This window comes from Odocoileus virginianus, chromosome 22 (assembly GCF_023699985.2).
Source record: "Odocoileus virginianus isolate 20LAN1187 ecotype Illinois chromosome 22, Ovbor_1.2, whole genome shotgun sequence".
In the NCBI taxonomy this organism is placed as follows: domain Eukaryota; kingdom Metazoa; phylum Chordata; class Mammalia; order Artiodactyla; family Cervidae; genus Odocoileus; species Odocoileus virginianus.
In genome coordinates, this window is record NC_069695.1 from 55,283,365 (window position 1) to 55,306,777 (window position 23,413).

At 58.9% G+C, this 23,413-nt stretch overlaps 1 protein-coding gene across 2 annotated transcripts in view; it reads left to right on the forward strand.

The window, feature by feature from the left end:
- Window positions 1–23,413, forward strand: part of NFATC1 (nuclear factor of activated T cells 1) — a 90,108-nt gene that overhangs the window by 23,381 nt on the left and 43,314 nt on the right. For both annotated transcript variants that reach the window (XM_070453005.1, XM_070453006.1), the window contains exons 3-7: window positions 1,392–1,551; window positions 12,104–12,306; window positions 13,959–14,131; window positions 16,013–16,153; window positions 22,220–22,275. In XM_070453005.1, coding sequence (XP_070309106.1) covers window positions 1,392–1,551; window positions 12,104–12,306; window positions 13,959–14,131; window positions 16,013–16,153; window positions 22,220–22,275 — 733 coding nt within the window. The remainder of the gene's footprint in view (window positions 1–1,391; window positions 1,552–12,103; window positions 12,307–13,958; window positions 14,132–16,012; window positions 16,154–22,219; window positions 22,276–23,413) is intronic.

The following is a 23,413-nucleotide window of genomic DNA, read 5'->3' on the forward strand; positions in this document are numbered from 1 at the left end:
CGTACATCTGTGTGTGTGGAGAACGTAAGACAGCTCCTGTTTGCATGGGTCAGCTGGGTCAGCTGGGTGTCAGATGTGAATTTAACCATTTTCTTCGTTGCATTGAGTGTGACCTTTTAAGAAATCATATTAAGCTGGAGGTGAGGTTGACGTCATCCGTTGTGCTCAGCAGCCGGGGCTGCCGCACGAGAGAACCTCCAGGTGTTCGGGGTCCCATGGGGGCTCCGCTCCAGGTCAGAGTTACCCGAGGAAGGTACTCTAGCGGCAGAGCCACGAGGGGTCAGGATGGCGTGGCAGGCACATCTTGGAACGTTTCTTCCAGGTTGAGGCCTTTTCTCTGAATCAGAGGTACATTTACATTTTTGTGGAGCTGCCAGATTCATGCTGAAAATTTCCAACCTCAAACAATAATTTTAATTGTCTGTGTGTGACAGTATTTATTTTGTGAGCCATTCTAACTTTAAACTGCGTGCAGCCATGTTGCTGGCTCTGTCAGTGACTCAGGAGCAAGTTACTCCCCAACTCTGTTTTCGGCTGTACTCAAGCGCCGAGTGGCTCTGAGACCTTGCCCTCTGTGGACGGTGAGGAGCAGATCTTCCGATCCTCCTTCTCCACTTCTGTTTCTGTCTCTCAGTCTCTTTCTGTTTTAATTTCCTGGGAGTCAGATGAACCTAACTTCTACTTATTTTTATCTCTTTCTCTTCTATTTACAGCAAAGGACAGTCTTTTCACTTAGATGGACAGTATGTATAAGGGAACAGATCAGTACACCGGACGTTCTAAACGGAGATGTGGTCCCCTCACATGGGCCCGGGACCACTGCCCCGGGGGCCTGGAGGTTCTGTGGCCCGGTGCTCTCCCCACTCCTCTGGCAAAGCTGCCTGCTGCTCCCTTGGCCCTGCAGGTCTTGGTTGCTGTGGGTCACGGGCACAGGGCTGAGCGAGGTTGCTGCAAACCCATCGCCGTATCAGACACCCACCACGTGTCAGATCTGCTCATAGCTGGCTTATGGGCAGAGGAAATGGGAGCCAGCCTGCCCATTTCTCAGATCAGGCTGATAGAGCTGTGATTTTAAAAAGATGCATCTTATTAGGGAGGTTAAATAATTTTTAGGCCTTCCATGAAAGAAGGAAAATATTTAGGGTCGAGTGTGGAAGAGGTTTCCATTGCATTCAGGAGCCTCGTCGTGAAGAGCTGAGAGGGTCTGGGCGTCCGTCACAGTCAGCTGGCCATCCACTCTGAAGCTTTAACGGCTGCTCGTGTGAGGACAGTGACCTCACCAACGGGAGTTTCAGACCCACCCAGATGGACGCGCCACCCGTCCGTCTCAGGCCGGGTCCGTGGGCGTGGGAAGCCGCCCATGCCTCTAACGCTCCATGTGTCCATTTCAGCCCATCCCTGCCGGCTCTCGACTGGCAGCTGCCGTCACACTCAGGACCCTACGAGCTGAGGATCGAGGTGCAGCCCAAGTCCCACCACCGCGCCCACTACGAGACGGAGGGCAGCCGCGGGGCCGTGAAGGCATCAGCCGGGGGTCACCCCAGCGTGCAGGTACCGCTCTGCTCCGACCAACGCCGGCCCTGCTCAGGGAGGCGCCGGTTCAGCCCAGAGGCCGCTCTGCGGTGACAGCCAACAGTGCTTTCCATGTTCTTAAAAAAATCTTCACCTCCCAGCCAGTTTAGCTGAATATTTTATATCCACTCGAGTCCCAGTCTGCTCGGTACAGACAGGGGTAGATCGAGGGTGCGCTGCCTGCAGCCCCTATATGGGTGTAATGCTGGGGAGGAGCCTTCTTTTCAGCGAGGTGCTGTGGGGGCGGGGGGCGGGTGATACCCCGGAGACCATGGGGTGGCCACTGTGGGCCTGGGGGTGCTAGGAGGGCTCCCTGGATGGTGCTGTTGGGGTTACCCGCCTGGACCTGGGGGAGCTAGGAGGACCCGCTGGATGGTGTTGCTGCCAAATGTTTTTTCACCAAGAAGGGCGAGTGGCCATAGCTTTTGCTTGTGACTCCTGGTGGGGGCTACAGTGACCAGGGCACAGCCAGGCAGCTGCTTTGTCCAGAGGGACGCTGCCCCATTCCCCCGTGGGTCCCCGAGCATGCCTTACTCAGAAAGGACGGGTGAGAGAAGCCAAGGAGAGACAGCATGCCCAAGGAGGTGCCCCGTGGCCAGTGGGCAGCATGGGCTGGGGCTGCCACCTAAATTAGGCTCTTAACAGACTTGACCCTGATGCTGCGCCACTTCAAGGTGTCCTGGAGTAGGAAAATCTTAAAGAAAATAAAAAGAGCTTTGAAATAAGAGTGCTCCATTTTCCAGGACCTTTCTGTAACAATCTGTGAGAATGAACGTCTGGGGTTGGTCGAGCCGCAGAGAAGCTTCTGCTCAGAATCCCCCTCGGTCTCTCATCCGGCTCTGTTGCCCTTCGTCCCTGATTCCTGCCACAGGCGCTGCACAGCCAGATCATGTGCTGGGCGCCTCACACCCTGCATGAGGACAGGCAGAGGGCTTCCGCCCTGGGGAGAGTCAAAACCCAGTCCGAGGGCCCTCTGCCCACCCCGACCCCTGCGGGAACAGAGCCCCCTCTGCCCGCCCCCTGCTCAGAATGGCCCCCCAGCCCCCAGGCGTCCCTTCTCTGCCCACAATCCTGTCTCCCAGGGCTTCTCCCCAGATGTGGCCACGGTCCCTGTCCCTAAAGCCTCGACCGAGGTCACCTTGGGCCACGTTCAGATTCAGTCCAAGTGAGGTCTGTCTGCACAGGTTCTGCTCTGGCTTGGAGTTTTCAGAGGCTGATTCTAAAGACTGTGCTTTCCTCTCTGAAGCCTGGGACCCTTGGAGGCAGTGGCTCCCAAAGTGTGGTCCCCGACCTGCAGGGTCGTCCTCGCCACGTCCCTTCAAGATGCGAGTTCTCTGGCCTGCCCACCCCACTGGGCCCAGGGCCAGGCCCTGGGTCCGATGTTGGGATGCTGGCTAGGACCTGCCACTTGTCAGCTGGGAATGGAGGAGCGGGCACCCACCATGGGATGTCAGGGCCAGGGCAGTGTGGGGGAAGCGGGAGCGGTGTAGGCTCCGGGCGCCACTCCCCTGCACACACCCTGGGAGGCCAGCTTGCTTAGCTGCAGTTAGCATCCTCAGAGCTGGTGCTCAGACCTCACCTGCCTTGCTACCATCCTCCAGCCCTAGAGATAAACTTGAGCTCCCAGGTGGGCTGTCTCTGTGGACGGCAGCGTTCGGTCACACCTGTGACACTGCCTGCTGGGCCCTGTGCTGTAACCTGTGATAGTCCTGCCGGACACATGTTTGCGTCTTGTCCCTGAGAGCGGCAGGCCTCGAGGTCCCCACCCCCGTCTAGGCCCCACGGTGACCCGGGCTCCCAGCCCTGTCATTTAGGGAATGGTGCAGGCCAGAAGGTAAGGCAGCAGGCACTCCTTGTTTGTATTTTACTCCATTTAGATAAATAAAAAATAAAGCTATGGGCAGTAGGGTGCAGGGACAAGTGGCCGTCCACCAACGCAGCAATCAGGGCCTGGAGTCTGCGGGATGATGTTGAGGCGATGTTCGCAGCCACGCACTCATTGCCAATCAATACCCACTTGGTTGGCGGCTTGACTCAGAAGTACAGCAGGGGCCCCATCAGTGCCCAGGCCACCGCCTTTCAGGTCCTCCCTGGCGGAGGCAGGTCGGCAATGCCTGCACTTAGCCCAGTGGCATAAACATAGTGTTTACAGCCCCTCCCGCTACTGCTTCCACTGGAAGAAAGTGCATTGCTGAATGGGAAAGACATTACATTACAGAGGCAAGGAAATAGCTGTTAAGTACCAAGAAAATGAAAATAAAGCAGCAGAGAAATAACAGCCGAATGCCCCCTCCCTCATACATTCTGTCAGTCAGGGGTGCTGTCCTGTAGGGCAGGGAGCCTCGTGTGGACTGGGCGCTGCTGAGATGCCAGGCGCTTGGCTGTGGCCCCGAGCGAGGGTGTCTGCATCCTCAGTGTGGTGGCCACAGTCCTGGGGACGTGCCCCCCGCCGCCGGCCAGGGCGCTAGGCTCCCATTCCCTTTGGGGCACAAGATGCTATTACCCTCTCAGTGTAGACAAGAGAGAGAACTGAGATGTTCTGGAGGAATTCTGAAACTTGAAACAGCGTTTGAAGCATCTTAAGCATGAAAATGTTAGTTGCTCAGTCATGCCCAACTCTTTGTGACCCCATGGACTGTAGCCCACCAGCCTCCTCTCTCCATGGAATTCCCCAGGCAAGAATACTGCAGTGGGTAACCATTTCCTTCTTCAGGGGATCTCCCCAACCCAGGGATCCAACCCGGGTCTCCTGTATTTAAGGTGGATTCTTTACCATCTGAGCCACCAGGGAAGCCCCACCCAAGCATGAATACCCCAAAATGACTCGAGTTCAGTGCAGGCAGAACGGGGGCGGTTGGTTCTGGGTCTAAACGGTGAGGCCGCTCCTGCACCGTGCAGCTGGAAGAGGAATGCAGGCCCCACAGAAAAGTCAGCCTGGCTCGCTGTCTCTCCTGAGAGAGCGAGTCCTCTGATCTCGAGGCAAGGAGGAGCTACGTGCAGGGCTGAGGCAGCAGGTAGGAAGAGGGGCTTTTAGGGTTTGTTTTCTTTTTCAGTTAGTGGACCACAAATTGGGTAAAAATAGAATTTGCAGATAATTATAAAACAAATGAAAATAGAAAACTCTCTCCAGTTGCTGTGAAAGCTGGGTAACCACAAAGTTTTATTCTGTGCTGAGTTATTTTAGCACATCCTCCGACACAGCGGCTCCTCCCACCATGGCGTCGCAGCCTCGGCCAGGCCGATCCACACATCGGGGAACCGGCCGCTCCCCCGGGCCCTTCTCGGTCAGCTGGTCAGAAGGAAGCCAGGGTTTTTTCCGGAGCATCCAGGCCGTCAGTCAGAGCCACTGTCACGCAGAGCGGGGAGGAGGCCAGCACACGTATAGGCTGGACAGGGGCTTTCTTGCCCGCCTAGGACACCTAACTCATCGAGTCTGAGTCTGCGTCCCCCAGCTTGTTGCAAAGTCAGAGGCTGCGACTGTATGCAAGTCGCAGGTCCCTCTGTGCCCAGATATGGGGAGTGCTGCCCCCTGTGACCCCTCCCCTGAATCTAGGAGACATGGCAAAATGCAGAACCTTCTTTCTAGGCAGAATCAGACTGTAAGATTAGGAAAGGACTTCGTGTTTGGGGGGGCCTTGCCCCCCATTTTCATTTGGGGGCACGGATGCATGTGGGGCTTGGCCAGCATTGCTCGGAGATTGGGGGGAGTGTTTCAGACTGTCTGCCGCCCCGGCTCTCCAGAGGTCCCTGCAGCCCTGGTGGCTGTGTCCAGCTGCTGTGGAGGCCCCTTTGGGTGCCGGCTCCTCTCCCCCGGGGCCTGGAGCTGGGTGGGCACTGGCTGTCCTCAGCGAGGCCTCGGGCTCCACCGGCAGGTTCGGTGTGACGATGCAGCCAGGGCAACAAGGCCCCGGGTCTGGGCGGCCTCTGTAGTGATGGAACAGCGAGGAAGGGACTGTGGGCTTCTCTGAACTTTACAGTCCTGCCTTTCCTCTGTCAGCAGTTCAGACACATGCATGCACACAGTGCTCCCCGCTTCTGGCCTCTCGGCTGACGTCCAAGCTGGGGCGTTCGTCTGGCTTGCCCTCTGCACTGATGCCCCAGCCCAGTCCTGGGAGCAGACGGCCTTGCCGGAAAGATCCCCAGTCCGGCCACTCCACGGGGCTGGGGAGAGACCTGGGGGTCACCACTGTCCTCCGACCCAGGGGTCAGAGGACGACGCTCCATTTACCCAGTTACCAAAATAGCCCAAGGGATAGCATCTAGCCCCACAGCCGGCCAGTCCTCAGTGAATAATTAATAGGTCATGGAAACGTGAGACTCTGTGGGGCCTGTCAATTCCTGAACAGCGCTTTAGTTTGTAACTTGTGTCCTTGTCCCTATGAATGACCCATGTAGCCCCTGTGTGTCCAGGTGAGCAGACGAGAGGCCCTGGCCCAGGCGGCGGGGGCTGGGAGGCTGGGCTGCCCAGGGGGAGGGTCCTGGCCTTGCCTCATGCCCCGAGCGTCCCTCATGCTTCTTAGGGTGGCCAACTTCTGGGCTTAATTTTGCCCTGAAGACCATGAGAGCTGACACCAAGGAAGGAACACGCCAGGAAACAGTCATTTTTTACCAGATCATTAAAATCAGCATATCACATGATCATCACTTGTCATTTCATGTGGCATCCCTCCCCGCCACCACCCCCTGTCCCAGGTACAGAAGCATCAGTATTTCAAGAAATGAGCTTCCTGGGAGTGTCTCAGTACTGTAGCTAAGAAATGAGCTTCCTGGGAGTGTCTCAGTACTGTAGCTAGACAGCAGTGCTTCCTTCATCTGATGTTCTGGTGTGTTTTGTTTAACTCTGAGCTTCACTCCATTTTTTTCTTACTTGGTTTGTCCTAAGTGGGCATCTCTTTCTACTCTGGAGATAGAATCGTTTAACCTGAAACCAAAGTTTTCACAAAAGCCAGAGGAACAGACGCTAGTGGAAAAAATTCCATTTGACAGCAAACCTCCTCAGGCCCAGCAGGGAACTGAGGGTCAGAACCACCCAACTGCAGCAGCCCGACTCCCCTCTGCCCTGGAAGCCCAGACGCCACTCGGATGCAGGTCTGACCACAGCCACCCCTCAGCGAAACTCCACCGAGCTGCCCTTGTGATGAATCAGTGCTTCACGGGGCAGCGGGGCAGGGGTGCCTGCCCTCCGCTCTCCCTGCAGCTCCCAGGCAGCTGGCATTTCCCTCCTGCCCTTCCTTCTCGGCCATGTGCACAGACCTGGAAGGTCTCCCTCTTGGCAGACATGCCTGTGCCGCAGGAGATGCTGCTGTCGGGCAGCCTCTGTTCCCACGATGCGACGGGCTCCGCAGAAGCTCTGGGCCCCGTTCAGCCCCTGCAACATGTGGTCAGTGCCTGTGCTGAGCAGAATTGCCATTTGTACTCCTCCAGAAGCAAACAGGTGCCCGCACTCACAAGGTTGCGGGAGAGGTGTCTAGTGGAGTCACACGGCATCAGCACGAGAGTGCGTGAGGTGGACAGTGAGAATAGTAGAAGAGATGGCTGGGTTTGTGGCCGTCGCTGACTCTGCAGACACGGAGCAGCACCCGGGTAACTGAGGCCCCCGCCCCCAGGCTGGACCCCACGGCAGGTCCTCCCGGCCCCACCCCTCCTCCTGCCGTGCTGTGCACACGGTCCTTTCTTTGTGGGGGGCTTGCCCCTGCCCAACGTGCAGTGTGGGAGTCAGGAGCACCCCGTCCACACACTCTGGGTGGGGCAGCACGGTCTTTGCTGAGCTGGGCCCTTCGTCTCCTCTCCTTCGAGGGCCACTGGGCTCTGGGCTGCGGGACAGCCGCCTGCTCTGCGTCAACTCAGGTGTAGGCCACCCTGTGTAGGCCAGGCCCCACTCAGCAGGACCCGCAGTCCTGCCTGGCTGCTGTGTGGCAGCCATCCCCTCCACGGCACCCGGTGCCAGGGCTGGGGCTGGCCCAATGGCAGGCCGATGACGGGCATGTGGGCATCTGACAGGCAGTGCCCTTGGTCTCTCGGCACCTCCATCAGCCCTCTGGCCTGGCCCAGCCCATGGTGCCTCTTGGTCACTGGTGGCAGGTCCACAGCCCAGGCTTGGCCGCCAGAGTCACACCTCTGCCCACCCGAACCCCTGGGGAGTGGCCACTGCCCCCATCCATCATGCGATATTTACAGTGAGTTCAGAGACGTTGTCCTGAGGAACGAGGGCTCAGAGCACAGCCTCGGCCCTGCCCGCCCAAGGTCTGGTCTGCCGGGAGCTAACCTCACGCCGGGGGCCTGTCCTTCCTCCTAGGCCGTGGAGGATGCGAGACGCCCTGGGGGGAAACCCTCTTTTGGGTTTGGAGGCCGAAAGCTCACATGGCAGTCTCTCAAGTTAATCCAGTACTGGGAAAATTTTGGTTGAAAAAAGTGGAACCAGCTTGTGAACTGGAGTTTTTCTTCCTGCAGAGCTCCTTTGGGTATTGCATGAAGATGCAAATTTTACATCTGGGTTAAACGCATAATTTCCCTTTAAATTGCCTGCTTGACTGTGTACAAGGATCCCTGCTTGGTGTATGTTCATACCAACTGGAAACTTAGTTGAAAGTAATTTCACTCAATTAACTGGTCCTTTGTTTGACAATGCTGCTTCCCCTGTGTGTGCATGTGCTGTGGGAATTTCAGCGTCCGGTAAATTTGGCCTCAATCATTCCTCACCTGTCATCCTGCCGTGTAAGTGCTGAGCTGAGCGCAGCAGCTAAAAACAAACATCTCTGTGTGTAGAAAACTCACTAGCTCTCGTACCTTGAGAATGGAAAAATACATCCAGTCTAGTTTAGGGTGAAGCAAAGAGAGGCCATTGCTCTGACAGGTAATTTTATAAATATTATTTTGACAGATACTATAAGGTGCCAGGGGCAGAAAACCCATGCAGTGGAACATGTGAAGTATTTAAATGACTTCTCTTAAAATGAACTTCATGTTTTAAATAATAGATGTTTACCTCCCAGGTTAAGCCTTAAATATTCCCATTTTCACTGAAATGGTATGTTTTTAAAAAGGCAGCATTGTACCCACAATGCACTGCCCACCGGCAGAGCCAGGCCCCAGAGTGGGTCCTGTGGGATTCGAAGTTGTTGTTGTCAGACCGTCTGACCCCGGCCAGGCCACGTGCCGCCCTGGCGGCCCCTCCTGACACGAGGAACACACCGTGGCCACACATGAGCGAGTCTTGGTCAGAGACTCACCTGTATACTCTTGTGTTAAATGTCACAGAATGTAATACTGAGAGCCAGGATCGTTTCTTCCTCGGTCTCTGATTTTATTTTCACGTTTCCTGTTGTGAAAACCTAGGTCGAGCCCAGCACAGGTTCCTCAGGAAGCTTGTTGGTTTGGCAGAAGACTGGACTCGGGCTCCCCAGAAAGGGAGAGAGCAGCTGAGCGGGCTGGAGGGCCAGTCCCGGTTCCCAGCAACCCCCCCCCCCCCAGCACCATGCTCAGAGACGCTCGTGGGTCCACCTAGGAGAGTGCGCGTCCGCCCGAGTGGGTAGGGCGTGCGGTTCCTACAGAATTAACCTTGTCAGCAGGACCCACCGTCAGGAGTTGGTGGCCCCAGCAGGTTCTCTGTGTCGATGGCCTCAGAGGTGGGGGAGGCCCCATGTCAGCCTTTGTCCACACAGCAGGCCGGGAGGACAGCGAGTGGACATTAGGTCTCTCTTAGTAAACTTAGGCTCTCGCCAGCTCTCTGCTTGCTGTGGACACTCAGGGATCAGCCACAGGCCTGAGACCAGCTCACTCCCTCTGCTCACTGCCCATCAGGCACACGTCTGGTCCGTACGGGGCAGACCCTGTGGATCAGGATGAACACAAGATTATCCTAATAGGAAAGACCCACTTGGAAGATGAGCACACCCATGGGTGCCTGGGGCTGTGTCACAGACAAAGATGATAAAAACAGGGAGCCTGACGCCTGAAACTGCTGCTACTGCCAGCAAATAAGATCTTTAACCAACTCCAGGGTCCCAGAGAGTCTGGAGAGTATGTGTGCACATGTCAGCCTGTGAGCATGCGTGTGTGGCGTGTGCATCTATGCACACCCATCCTGTGTGCACGCCCGACTTGTGTGCACACCCGACCTGCATCCTCCTCGTCTCCGTAAGATCTCACAGTGATGCTCAGATGCCCCGGAAGCCACTCTGCAGCCTGTGACATTTAACAAACACGGGCTGTTAAATGTTACTCGGGAGCTACAGACTGCTCCCCAGAGACGTACGCAGATGCCAGTCCCCAGTGCTGGGAGTCAGCTGCCGGACGCTTACCTGAAGCTGTAAACTCGTTCACTGGGGCTGCTATTCAGCTGCAGTCAGAGCTGGGCTCAGTGGCCTGTGGTCCCGTATTGTCTGTTGTAATGCTGTGCAGACCACATCTGCCGGGAGATGGGGCTGGATGGACGGAGCCATGACGCTACGCGAGCCCTACCCTGACGAGGTGCCATGCAGATCCCTCTCTGGCCCGGTGCTCTGCCTGACGCCCCAGCTCATCCTCCCACATCGGGGGTGAACAGCCCGGCACTCTGCTCAGTGAGTGAGCGTGACTCTCATGAACAGCCTGTCATTGTTTGGATTCTCTTCTGAGGCCTCAGAATTTACAAGTGACTTCATCTCTTAATTAAGTGATGTCAGCGCAGTAGCTGGGTCTGTCAGCACGTCCTGATGGACCGTTTGCTGCTGCTTTGAACCACGCTGGAAGCAGCTCGCACTCACTTCTCTGGGAGGAAGAGACTCGTCCCTCACCGTGGGGTCAGAGGAGAGCTGGGGAGGCCGCAGCCGAGGACTGGAACAAGGTGGATGCCGCTACCCAGGTGTCGTGAAAAGAAGTGGAAACCAGCCAGGGAAGCGTGCAATGGGATCTCCACAAGGAGGAGGGAGACATGGGGCAGAGAAAGTGCCGGACCTGCCGGCAAAGTTCTGGCTTGTTTGTCTCTGGACCGTCAGCTTCCATTCTGACATCCCAGCTTGGAAAAAGTGAGCCCTAGAAACAGCAAGCAGGGTCTTGGACGTGGAGGTCAGCTGCTGCTGGACCTGGAGGTGTCCTGTTTCTGTGGATCACTGAGTCTGTCCCCCTGTGTGTCTGAGAACTGTCTGTGTTCAGTCTACCTCCATCCCAGTCCCAAGCCAGCGCTGCCTGAAAGTGCTCGGTCGTCCAGCCTGGACGCCTGCCTGTAGCTGTGAAGTGACCATCAGGACGACTTCCTGCAGGGCAGAGGCGGAGCCTGAATGGCAGGGCGGGGACTGGTCCCCACGAAGCCTCATTTAAGCAGGGGCTTTGGGTCTCATGTATTGGCCGGACCTGAGAACAACCCCACTGCAGGGCCAGTTCTCCTGTGGTTTCCACCTGGGGAATAGGGTCGGCCGGGGGGTGGGCGGCCGTGCCCTCACCCACATGGAAGCGGCGACTGACAGCCACTGAGCTGCCTGTTGTCCGAGCTGCTAACATGAGTCCAAGGAGCAGTGATGACGCCCCTCGAAGGGGAGAGTGGCCCATTGTGCCCCCTGAGCCTGTGTCGGCGGCTGCCCTCTTGGGATCCTGTGTTGGGACCCTAGCAGGTCCCCGCTTCTGTGGGGGGGGGGGGTGTTCAGCACAGGGGCTGGCCCTGCACTGCCTGCTTGCTTTGGGTTTCCCTCTTGAGGACGGCCTGCCATAAACAGGATGAAAGGCAAATCCAGTGCCGTTCCGAGAGGGACTTTCACGGAGGGGTGCAGGGGGAGGCGAGGCAGGGACTCCACCCAAGGTCCATCCAGGGGCAGCTGGTGAAGGTCCTGGGAGCGGCACTCACCCCCAGCTCCTGGTGCAGAGTCGGCCTATCATGTGTCTGGGGTCCGAGGCTAATGGGTTTTGTGCCCACAAAAGACCATGTGCCCAGCACACAATTGAAATGGCCATGTGCAGCCCCCCCTACACACCTCCCATGTGGGGTCTGAAGCTGGCAGAAGACGGGCCATGACCTGGGCCACATGGGACAGATCCTAGAGCCCCACACACCCATGGCCTGCCAGGCGGATGTCAGTTGTGTCTGATTTGAAGCATCCTGTTTCTGGTCAGGAGGGGGCTGAGTAGGAGAAAGTGGATCGAGTCCCATTGGGTGCGTGTCTAAATTCATTGGGGGAGGGGCTTGCACTTTGTGCACCAGCTTTGGGCTTGGCCTCGTGAGACGCTTGTGTCCACATGCGTGGGCAGAGGAGTGTCTGCGGACGAGGCCGTGGCCTGTAGACCCCGGCTCTCCTCCCCACCTGCCCCTCTTGGGGTCCCTTTTGCTGTCTTGAGATGCAGGCAGACACATGCAGGTGTGTATGGTCCTTGTGTGCACTCGTGTTCAAAGCCGACTCCAGAGCAGAGGCCCCAGACTTTGGGTCACGAGGTATCCAGACCAGTAGGAGGTGGGGGACTGACCTTGGGGCCACACACTTCCCTCTGAACCTGCCTCTGTGGGGAGCGAGGCGGGTCCCAGCGTGGGTGCGGCACTCATGGGCCACTGCTCCTCTGTCCGCAGCTGCATGGCTACATGGAAAGCGAGCCGCTCACCCTGCAGCTCTTCATCGGCACGGCAGACGACCGGCTGCTGAGGCCGCACGCCTTCTACCAGGTGCACCGGATCACAGGCAAGACCGTGTCAACCACCAGCCACGAGGCCATCCTCTCCAACACCAAGGTCCTAGAAATCCCACTGCTGCCGGAAAACAACATGCGCGCCATGTAAGCTCATCTGCGTGTCCGCGGGCCCTGCATGTCCGAGGGGCTGGCCCTCGGAGGGAGGGGGAGTCCTCTCCTCACATTTCCAGTTTGCTCAACACCTCAGGAAACTTTACAAATATTTACGATGGCAGACTTGTTTCCTTCCAGGGTTTTCATGTTGCCACTCAGTTCACAGCTATGTGTGCCCCCTCCGTGTGCAAACGTGGCACCCACTTCTTTTTTTTAAACTTTTCATTTTGTATTGGGGTATAGCCGATTAACAATGTTGTGATAATCTCAGGTGAACAGCAAAGGGACTCAGCCATACATATACATGAAGTCATTCTCGCTTAACTCCCCCCCTACCCCCGCATGGCACCCTTTTCTTTTTGAAAGCTCTGTGAAAGCCAGAGGAGTGGTTAAAATGCAAATAATGTTGAAGCATTATGGAGACCGGCATGTCTGGGTCGTGTTTTCACTGAGGGTTTCTGCTGATGTGACCAGCTAGAATGTTCAGGTCAGGCCTGGCTCGTTGGCGTAGAGGTGACTCTGTTAGCGAGCTATAAAGTCATCTTCTCAGGTCCAAGTGGGGTCCCTGTTTGTGGCCTCATTAACCGAGTGACCACAGTGTGCCCAGCCCTTCACTTCAAGCTGCAAATGCGGCAGAGAAAGGGGACAGGGTTGTCCCTCTGGACTCACCTTCTCCTGGGGGCCTCTGGGTGCAGGATGGAGCATCAACACCCTGTGTGTCTAGATCAACACGTAAGGCAGCAGTTCATTAACACGGGGTTCTCAGGGTGTCTGTGGGGGTGGCCTTGAAGCTGACTGTGCAGGGAGACAGCAGGTGAGAAGGCCCTGAGGCCAGGTGGGTTTGGGGTATCCTTGGGTGAGATGAAGCCAGGGCCATAGTTGGGGAGGGAGGGTGTGGGAAGCCACAGTGTGGGCTTGTGTGGGGTGTTGACCAGTCATTTGTAAGTAGCTCCTAAATCCTCCGTATTATAAACAAAATGAAAGCCTTCTCTCTGTGTTGGCTTTTCAGGAATTTGGGGGGGATTCATTCAGTTTCCCAAGGACCAGGAATGCTGACAACTGGGAGACCCTGCTGGTCCCTCTAGCAGCTGCAGCTCTGACTCCAGTGGCTGCGTTTACTCCATGAAATAACCCTTCAGCCTGGGGCAGCGTGGTCAACGCGGGCCAGGCTTCCCGCCACTCTGGGCCGGGCTGTGGTCCCGACCTGCAGGCCTCGTGCTGCCTCATCTCTGACCTTCTGACAGAGGCAAGGGCTGGTTTCCATCTGACAAGTTGCCTGTGGATTGTGCTGGAGGCTGGTGTTGGTTAGAATCATTAAGTTAAATGAAACTAGAGGAAATCACATGAGGCCCTAGCAAATCCAGGATCCTGAGTAGAGGGGGGACACTCCCAGAATCTTGGGGAAGGAGGTTTTCAGAGCCTGCCTTGGGAGCCTTCCTCTGGGGCGTCCACACTTGCCCAGTGCGGCAGGGCCCTGAGCAAGTGGGGCTCTGCCTGCTTGAGACCAGGATGCGTGAAGATCTAGCTTGTCCTGCCTCTTCGCTCCCCCCCCCCCCCCACTTGACGGGTGGACGTGGGGCCGTCCTGACAGGTGAGCAGGTGTCAGGCAGGCTGGGGGCTGAGGCGGCACTGTTGTTTCACAGCATCGACTGTGCTGGGATCCTGAAGCTCAGGAACTCCGACATCGAGCTGCGCAAGGGGGAGACGGACATCGGGAGAAAGAACACACGGGTGCGGCTGGTCTTCCGCGTCCACATCCCACAGCCCAACGGCCGGACGCTGTCACTGCAGGTGGCCTCCAACCCCATCGAGTGCTGTGAGTGCCCCGCTCCCGCTGCCCCATGTCTAGGCCGAGGGCCAGTCCCCGCCGGACACTTCCCTTCCCACAGCCCACAGCATTCCGCCCCGCCCCAGGGAGTGTGCCGTGTCGGGACCCCCATCCTCATAGCTCACCGGCCCACTGCCTCAGGGAGCATCCTGGTTCATTCCTTTGTCTCTGACCTGAGCATCAGTCAGATATCAGTGACGGCCCCCCTCTGCCCCGCGGCCCCTCCCTCACGGCCCCCCTCTGCCCCGCGACCCCTCCCTCACGGCCTTTCTCTGCCCCGTGACCCCTCCCTCACAGCCCCGCTCTGCCCCGTGACCCCTCCCTCACGGCCTTTCTCTGCCCCGTGACCCCTCCCTCACGGCCCCCCTCTGCCCCGCGGCCCCTCCCTCACGGCCCCCCTCTGCCCCGCGGCCCCTCCCTCACGGCCCCCCTCTGCCCCGCGACCCCTCCCTCACGGCCCCCCTCTGCCCCGTGACCCCTCCCTCACGGCCTTTCTCTGCCCCGTGACCCCTCCCTCACGGCCCCCCTCTGCCCCGTGACCCCTCCCTCACGGCCCTTTCTCTGCCCTGTGACCCCTCCCTCACAGCCCCCCTCTGCCCCATGACCCCTCCCTCACGGCCCCGCTCTGCCCCGTGACCCCTCCCTCACGGCCCCCCTCTGCCCCGCGGCCCCTCCCCTCACGGCCCCCCTCTGCCCCATGACCCCTCCCTCACGGCCCCCCTCTGCCCCGCGGCCCCTCCCTCACGGCCCCCCTCTGCCCCATGACCCCTCCCTCACGGCCCCCCTCTGCCCCATGACCCCTCCCTCACAGCCCCGCTCTGCCCCGCGGCCCCTCCCTCACGGCCCCGCTCTGCCCCGTGACCCCTCCCTCACGGCCCCCCTCTGCCCCGTGACCCCTCCCTCACAGCCCCGCTCTGCCCCGTGGCCCCTCCCTCACAGCCCCGCTCTGCCCCGTGGCCCCTCCCTCACGGCCCCCCTCAGCCCCGTGGCCCCTCCCTCACAGCCTTTCTCTGCCCCGTGACCCCTCCCTCACGGCCCCCCTCTGCCCCGTGGCCCCTCCCTCACAGCCTTTCTCTGCCCCGTGACCCCTCCCTCACGGCCCCCCTCTGCCCCGTGACCCCTCCCTCACAGCCCTTCTCTGCCACGTGGTCCCCTCCCCCACTCTTGCTGGACCCTCCTGTCCAGTCTCCAAATGTCCATCCCCAGGCCGTGGGCTCTGCTGCAGGTGGCCCCAGCTTTCTGCCCTGTGTTCCTGTGAGAAGGAGCAGGCCCCTCATCTCAGGCCCTCTGGCTACTGGGGAGGGCTGTGTGAGGACCCTGGTCACTGAGGGGTTCGTGTGAGGACCCCGGTCACTGGGGGGCCTCGTGTGAGGACCCTGGTGCCTAGGGGCCGCAGAGTGTATCCTCATTGTTGCTGCTACACAGACCTCTGCCCCACATCCCGAGCTTGGCTGCCTGTGCCCTCAGCCCCTGAGAGCCCACCATGGACAGCCCTCCACATCCAACTTTAGCCTGGGGTGCCTTGCTCTGTGGGCCCTGTGCCCAGTTAGACCCGGGAATCACCCTGTTGCTGCCGGCGGGCAGGCTGTGTCCCCCCTCACCTGCAGGACTCCCCACAGCTTCCCCAGGCCCTTCAAGGGTGATCACCCTAGCAGAATGCATTCACTCTCACGGAGTCACACACACACACACACACACTCACAGGTATATGCACACACGTCTCCACTTGGACCAGTCAGAGGTGTGCTGCCTTCCCTTTGACAATGGGTCATGGGTGGACCAGCTGCCCAGGAGGGGCTGGGGGGGTGTGGGTGGACCGGCCCTCCTGGGAGGGGTCTCACTGGCTCACTTCTCGCCCCACCCCTGCAGCCCAGCGCTCGGCCCAGGAGCTGCCCCTCGTGGAGAAGCAGAGTGCGGCCAGCGGCCCCGTCCTTGGAGGGAAGAGGATGGTCCTGTCTGGCCACAACTTTCTGCAGGACTCCAAGGTCATTTTTGTGGAGAAAGCACCAGGTATTTCCTCTTAAAACCAGCATTGAGTGTTTGCTGTTTGGCCGTTGGCAGAGGCTGGCTGGCGGGAGAGGGTGCCATGCGCGGTCCCAGGGCCTCCCTGCGTGGCTTCGAGGGGCTGTGGGTGTGGGGCCTGCGTCTGCCCGGCTAGCGGGTGCCTCCTCAGGGGCTCCGACCAGCTCTTGCTGGTCTTTGCCTTTCTCAGAACCACAGACCATCCTAGGCGGGTATCCAGGTGTGCAGTGGGCACGGCAGCCGTGAGGGACCCCACTGGGGCCCAGAGACCTTTCTGTGCCGCTCATTCTGGTGGCACAGCACCCCGCGGTGCAGAGGGAAACACTGGTTGCTTTCAATGACGGTGGCCCCTGGGGCCACAGCTGCCCATGTGCGTGGGTGTGTGCTTGTACGTGGACCTGTGTTTGTATGCTATGCTGCAGGTCTGAAGGGAAAGGGTCTCTGCTCTCTGGTGTCTGGGGAACCAGGTGACCAGCCTGTCATCGAGCTGCAGGATGGATGCAGGGCATTAGGGGTAGGCATGGGAGTAGGGCTGGGGGAAGCATGGCTCCTGCCCCAGGGCTGCCCGGCCCGCCCCAGCCCACATGCTCATAAGAGTGAGCATGTGGCCTCACCTGTCTCACACCCTGGGGTGTATTTGTAGAGCACGTTCCTTGTGGGGAGCTAGCCTGAGGGGGTCCCGCTGCCCACAGACTGGGAGGGGGTGCCCGCAGGCCGAGTTCCGGGGCCAGTTGCCCAGCTGCTCCTCTGAGGCCCAGTCCAGCTCTCGAGCCTAAAGCAGGGCCCCTGCTGCTCACCGCTAACCGCGGAGGCTCTCAGCCTCCATAATGAGGCTGATTTTGTACAGTCTGCAGGAAACGTAAGTGCTTCAGTCAAAACGGGCTTGAGAGTCTCTCACGTTGACTTGGTTCTGCCTGCACTATTGTGCCTGTGATTGGAAATTATTTTACAGGAGGGAGAAGACGCGCCTTAGTACAGTGGTGGGGGAAGAATTCACATTACCAGAATGCCCCTCTTTGGAGGAGGTGAATTTTGAAATAATTTCAGCGTTTGTGTTCTAAATGTGTGCGTGGGCACCCCCTCCCAGCCTGTGGGTGGCGGGGTCCTCACCATGCTCGGAGTTGTGTGTGGTGGGAGCCGGCCGGTGCCCCAGGCTGTTTCCTCGAGCGATCAGCCTTGACCTCGACCTGGGTGCCATGACGGGACCATGAGGCGTCTCCCGATCTCCTCAGCTTATCGTGGACGGCGACGGGCTCCTCGGTCACGGTGGCCTGGTCACGGGTCTCCACAGTGGCCATCCGCTTGCAGCTGGGAGCTGAGTTCCCGGGCACCTGGCTGTCAAACTGACTGGGCTTCCAGGGCTCCCTGACCCCCAGGCGGGCTCAGTGCCACTGCCACTCGCTGCCACACTGGCCTGTCCCCAGCCTGCTGTTTCTGCAGCAGTTCCATGTCTGGTGGGCAGAGGGCGAAAAACCAGTAAGTGGGTGGAAACCAGACGTCCCGCAAACACATGGTGCGTCATGAAAAGTGCGATGTAAACACACAGCTGTACGTCCTGTCATGTTGTGTCTGCATCTAAACAAAGTTGCTCACACATTTGCATACACATCCATGCCAGTCCTGTGTGTCCAATGTGCATTCTTGGCCGAGCACACATGCTTCCTGACGGGCCTGAACAGTCAGTGGGCTTTTCCTGGTTGACTTTTGGGCGAGAAACCACTAAAGTCAATTTAGACTGAAAGCCTGGTCATCCTCTAGGCTCCCAAGGAGGTGCCTGGTGTGCTAGAAAGTTCTGTCTTTAGCTGCTACTTGGAGGCAGCAAGGCCAGCATGCGAGTGGTGAGGCTGGGCAGGAGCAGGACTGTGGCTGCCCTGTCGCACGTCAGACGCTGGGTGAGGTGGGTGTTTAGTCACCATGTCGCCTCAGCTGCTCTGAGCAGTGCTTGGAGTTTCTTAAGTGTTTCAAGATTCCTCCTGGCCAGGGCCAGCTATCACCTGTGCCCACCTCGTGTGACTGAGCAGGGTCCCAGAGGAGGATGGCCCTCAGGATGTGGGAGCAAAGGCCCCTCCCGTGGTCATGGGATCCCTCAAAAAGAGCCGTGAAGCAGCCGCTCTCATCTCTGAGATGTTCGTGTTCTCAGCTGCATTCATGGTGGGACTCTCCAGAACCAACCTGCAGTTCTGCTCAGGGCTTAGTGTCCAGCAAGAAACCACAGGGCCTTTCAAGGAGGACAGCTGTGGCCTCTGAGCCAGATGCCAGCTCCCTCAGTGAACATCCCTGAGCGTGGGGCCTGGGACAGACTCACTGGGAGGCCTGGCAGGAGCAGGACGCTAAGATGCCCCCCCGCCGTCTCCTGCTGGAGGTCAGGGGGCTCTGTTCAGACTTGTGCACGAGGGATGTACTTGCACACATGTGCGAATATTAAAAAAATATAAAAAACATTTAAATACGAGAACACAGAGTGCCCACATGAAGAGGGATCAGGAGAGACCAGGGATTTGGAGCTTGCATCACCCTGAACATTACCAGGTTCTCGATTATGATGCTTATAGTCAGCGGTGTGCAGCCCAGCCTTTCCACGTGGTTCCTAGAAACCGTGTGAAGCTCAGCAGACCTCACCAGAGCTGGCAGCTTCGGCAGGCAATATGGTTTGCTGCAGCTTATGCGTGGCTGGACATGGGTGTGGCCCCCAGGGTATCCTCAGTGGACACTGGGCCTCCTCAAGGCCCAGACTCGAGGGGGACCCCTTGGCACTGAGGCTCAGGCAGGTCCTATCTGCCCAGGCTCAGGGCTAAACCACCCAGGGTGTAGACTTGGAGAATCATTAGGTTCAGCGTGACCGCCAGCTACACGACCAGACCACCTCCCTGTCAGACCTCTTCACACCTATTATTGAGGTCCCAAACCCCACGTGGTCACAGACCCAGAAGAGAATATCACGTCCTCAGTCCTTGCAACAGAAGCAGGACTTGTTTCATGCAGGGAAGGCCTGCCACCCACCCAGGATTAACCATCAGGAAACAGCGCTGACCCTCAGTGGGTGGAAAGGAGCCGGGGCCAGGCTCCTCTAGTCCTCAGGAGGCTTTTTCTCACTTTGGGCCTCGGAGCCAAGTGGTCCTTCCACGACCCTGAACTGAATGTTTTCAACAGTCTTGGGGGGTTGTGTTTCCCAAGTGCCTTCAATGAAGAAGGCAGGCAGGTGGGGCCCTGCTGGGGTCAGGGGACCTGGCATCCTATTCCCAGCTCCGCCACCCAGCAAGGTCCTCAAGGAGTGTCCCGTGAGGGCATCAGAACATCACCCTTTGAGGGCCAGAGGGTGCCCGTCCTGCTTGTCGCTCGCTGTGGGCGGCTGTTGGTGTCACGCACGATGCCTCAGTGGGTCTGTGTGCAGCTCATGTGAGTACACATGTGTTCCTCCCCTGGGTGAGGGAGTGATCTTCCTTCACTCGAGAGGCACGTCTGCTTGTCCACCTGGGCGTCAGAGGCAGCACTCCCACCCTGGCCCCGCAGAGGGCTGGAAACCAGCGAGTTTCGGGCAGGGTCAGCTGCCAGGGACCCTCTGGCCTCCGTCCAGCGGGCCCGCTCGGTCCCCACCCTGCAGAGCCTGGAGCAGGACGTGCGGCCGCGGCCCCTCCCAAGGCCCGGCTCCTCCCGCCGGGTGTGGCGGGGAAGCCTTTCCGATGACTCATGCTGCAGGGAATTCCCTAATGACTCGGAATATTTTTACTCCTGGGCTTGCACACAGTTTCCTACTGAGGAGGCCAGCAAGCTCCTGATAAGGCTGGAGCACAAAGGCCCATTCAGGCCCATGGCCTCCCTTCCCATAGGGGCTGCGGCTGCGTTCCACACCCGGTGGCCTCCCAGCAGCTTTGCAGACACGGACACCAGAGGCTGGGGTGCACTGGACCCAGGCCAGGGCAGTGCGAGGAGTCAGCGGTCAGCGGGGTGGGGGCTGCTGGGGAGCATCCCGTGTGGGGGTCCCACACAGCAGGCACCGGCCACCCTGGCTCCTACTCCGGCCTCCTCCTGGAGCAGGACTGCGTGTGCACTTCTGACCACAGAACAGAGACTGGGCCAGAGCACCCAGGCCAGGGTGAGGGACGCGGGAGCCCTGGGCCTGTGAGCCGGACCTCAGTGGCCTGTCTGCCTCTCCCCTTTGCTCCGTGCTCATCTGTCTCTGGCTCTGGGATCTGTGCTTTCAGACGCTGTGACAGGGCTGTGAGCCTGTGCAGGTGGCCAGGCTGGTCGGCTTGCGGACGTTCCTGCACGGTGGGACCGCTGGACCCCAGGCCAGCACTGGAGGGGAAGGTGCCTCCTGCCATGCTTGTCCTCGGTGTGCACGCCTACCACCCACTCCACGCCCGTGTTTCTTTTCATGGCTGTTCCACCTGTGGACCTGCAGCCCGTTCCCAGGAGGCTGGGCTGGTCTCAACCCTCCTGGAGGGTGGGTGATGGACGCTGGATGAAGGGGTCTGTCAACCTCTATGGACCAGAGGTGAAGTAGTTGCAAGGCCTTGCCCCAGCTGTTCAAGTTTTAACATTTAACTGCTGTTTTGGGGGCAATGATGGGCTTTGTCATAAGAAAAATTGTTGTTTTCAAAAGGCACCAAGGACGTGGGAGGCTCGGTTACAAGAAGAGTCATTTTGGTTTCTTCAAACCAGTGGGGGTGGGTGGGGCCCAGTGGCACATCCACAGCGGGTCTGGGCTGTGCCGCGGGAGCCGTGTCCACAGGTGCTTCGCACGGGCACCAGGGACCCTCTGCCGTTTATTGCCTAAGTTGGGGTCACTCCTTCCCTGAGCCCTGCTCTTGGGAGCATCTGCTGCTTGTGGAATGCCGGTGCTTTTAAAGGTGGGGGTGTTCTTTCCGTCTCCTGTTGGTTTTTCCTAGAGGAGAGACGGATGCGGGTCCCCAGGCTCCAACAGTGTTTGATCCCCTAGTGGGTCATCTGCTGGATGCTCTGCACGGGCACTCGGCGTCCCGAGGGGCTGATGTGGACTGGCACGTCCAGGCTTCTCTGTGACTCACATTTCCTCTCTGCTCCGCCCTCCGCCCCTGCCCGGCCAGCACCGCGAGGGAGAAAAAAGCAATGCTGTTTAACTTATTTATAATTTAGTATTTGTAACACATACATTTCTTCTTGGAAAACAGAGAGAAAGCAAAAACTAGACCCAGAACCATTACTAGATGTAATGATTCATTTGGGGAGTGACTTTATAAAAAAGCGCAACGAAGTCTGTGTAGGAGATTGGCATCTGTTAATTCCAAATAACGACCAGGCCTTGTAGGCAAAGCATGCCTGCCAGAGGGGCTTCCTAGCACCTGGAACGTGGCTCCGTCACCCCAGCCAGCGGGTCCCAGGCCTTGCTTCCCTCCAGGGCCTGGCCCAGGGACAATAAGCCCTTTCTTTCACGGGCACTGGAGCCTTTTCATTTTTTCAAACATGCAAACGGCCACGGGGTAAGGTTAAAAATACCTAGTGTTTTGCATTTCTGTGTCCTGATGTGGCAAAGAGTAGTCTCAGAGAGGATTTTCTTATTCAGCCCCCAGATCCCCTGAGCAGGGCAGGACCCATGGCTCTAGGGCCACACTGATTAGAATAACTCTGCTCCCAAGACCCACGAGGGCTCGTCAGGCCCAGGTAATGAGGCCCCAGCTCCCACTGTGTGCACTGCACTCAGGCCCCACATCCTAGACGACGGCCTTCCTACCGGGGTTGCCTGCGTTCCTCCTGGGTCACTCCCCCTTGGAGTGTAGACCCCTTCCAGGGCTGATGCTAGGGACGCTCAAGGGCTTCCCCCTGCAGAGTGGGGGTCTCCAGGCCCCCACTCCAGACCTGCAGTTAGGTCTGTTCGAGCTTCTCCCCTGGGGGCCTGGCATCCACTCTCTGGTTGGTCAGTCACGCAGGGACCCACCCCCCCATCAGCTGCTGCTGAGCCGGCCGGGCAAGTGTGGGTCCTCTCATCGCAGGACTCTCATCTGCCTATGTCCAGGTGCAATTTGGGGGCCGCCCCGTCGGGACAGAATAACAGACTTCCTGAACCCTTTCTTGCAGATGGCCACCACATCTGGGAGATGGAGGCAAAAACCGAAGGAGACCTGTGCAAGCCGGTGAGTGTGGGCCAGACAGGTGGCTGTGGGGGCCCGGGGAGTGGACAGACGGCCTCGGGGGCCACGGGCTCTCTGGGGGGACTCTCGACTTCAGAGGAGCTCCTGGCCCAAGGTGCATGGCTTCTGATTTGTTGCAGTGAACCAGGGATGAGCATACAGAGAGAGTGAGGAGTAGAAACGGTTGTGTAGCACAGGGAGCAGACAACGCAGACGCGGGGTAACTGCAGAGAGCCAGGCATCACCTGGGCTGCCCGCCCCCACCAGGTAGACCAGGTGCACGCACATGCCCAGAGCCTGCGGTCTTCTCTGGCCATTGTCACCAGGGACCCCAGACTTGCTGCCCTCTGGGAGGACCCCCTCTCCGGAGGCTGAGCCCTGCCCCTCACTGCCTGTCCATGCGGGCCCAGGGTTTCCGCCAGCGTCCTTGGTTCCTCATGGGCTGTTCTTCCAGCAGGACACAAGCTCAAGGTCAGATCTAAGTGCTGCTCCACCTGCTTGTCCTGCTGGCCTGGGTGACCTGCAGGCCTGAGGTCCGCTGTGCACACCTGCCCTCTGCAGGGCCCGGGGCCTGCCGGTGCCCATCTGTACACTCGGCCTCCATGGTGTTTGTGGCTGCTCACACCTAAGGAAGAACTGGGGGGGCCTGAGGGAGAACCAGGAGGGGGGCCTGAGGGAGAACCAGGGGACCTGAGGGAGAACTAGGGGGCCTGAGGGAGAACTAGGAGGGCCTGAGGGAGAACCAGGGGACCTGAGGGAGAACTAGGAGGGCCTGAGGGAGAACTAGGAGGGCCTGAGGGAGAACCAGGGCAGGTGCTGAGGGAGAACCAGGAGGGCCTGAGAGAGAACCAGGGCAGGTGCTGAGGGAGAACCAGGGGACCTGAGAGAGAACCAGGAGGGGGGCCTGAGGGAGAACCAGGGCAGGTGCTGAGGGAGAACCGGGGTGGGGCCTGAGGGAGAACCAGGAGTGGGGCCTGAGGGAGAACCAGGGGGGCCTGAGGGAGAACCAGGGGACCTGAGGGAGAACCAGGGGACCTGAGGGAGAACCAGGGAGCCTGAGGGAGAACTAGGAGGGCCTGAGGAAGAACCAGGGCAGGTGCTGAGGGAGAACCGGGGGGGGCCTGAGGGAGAACCAGGAGCG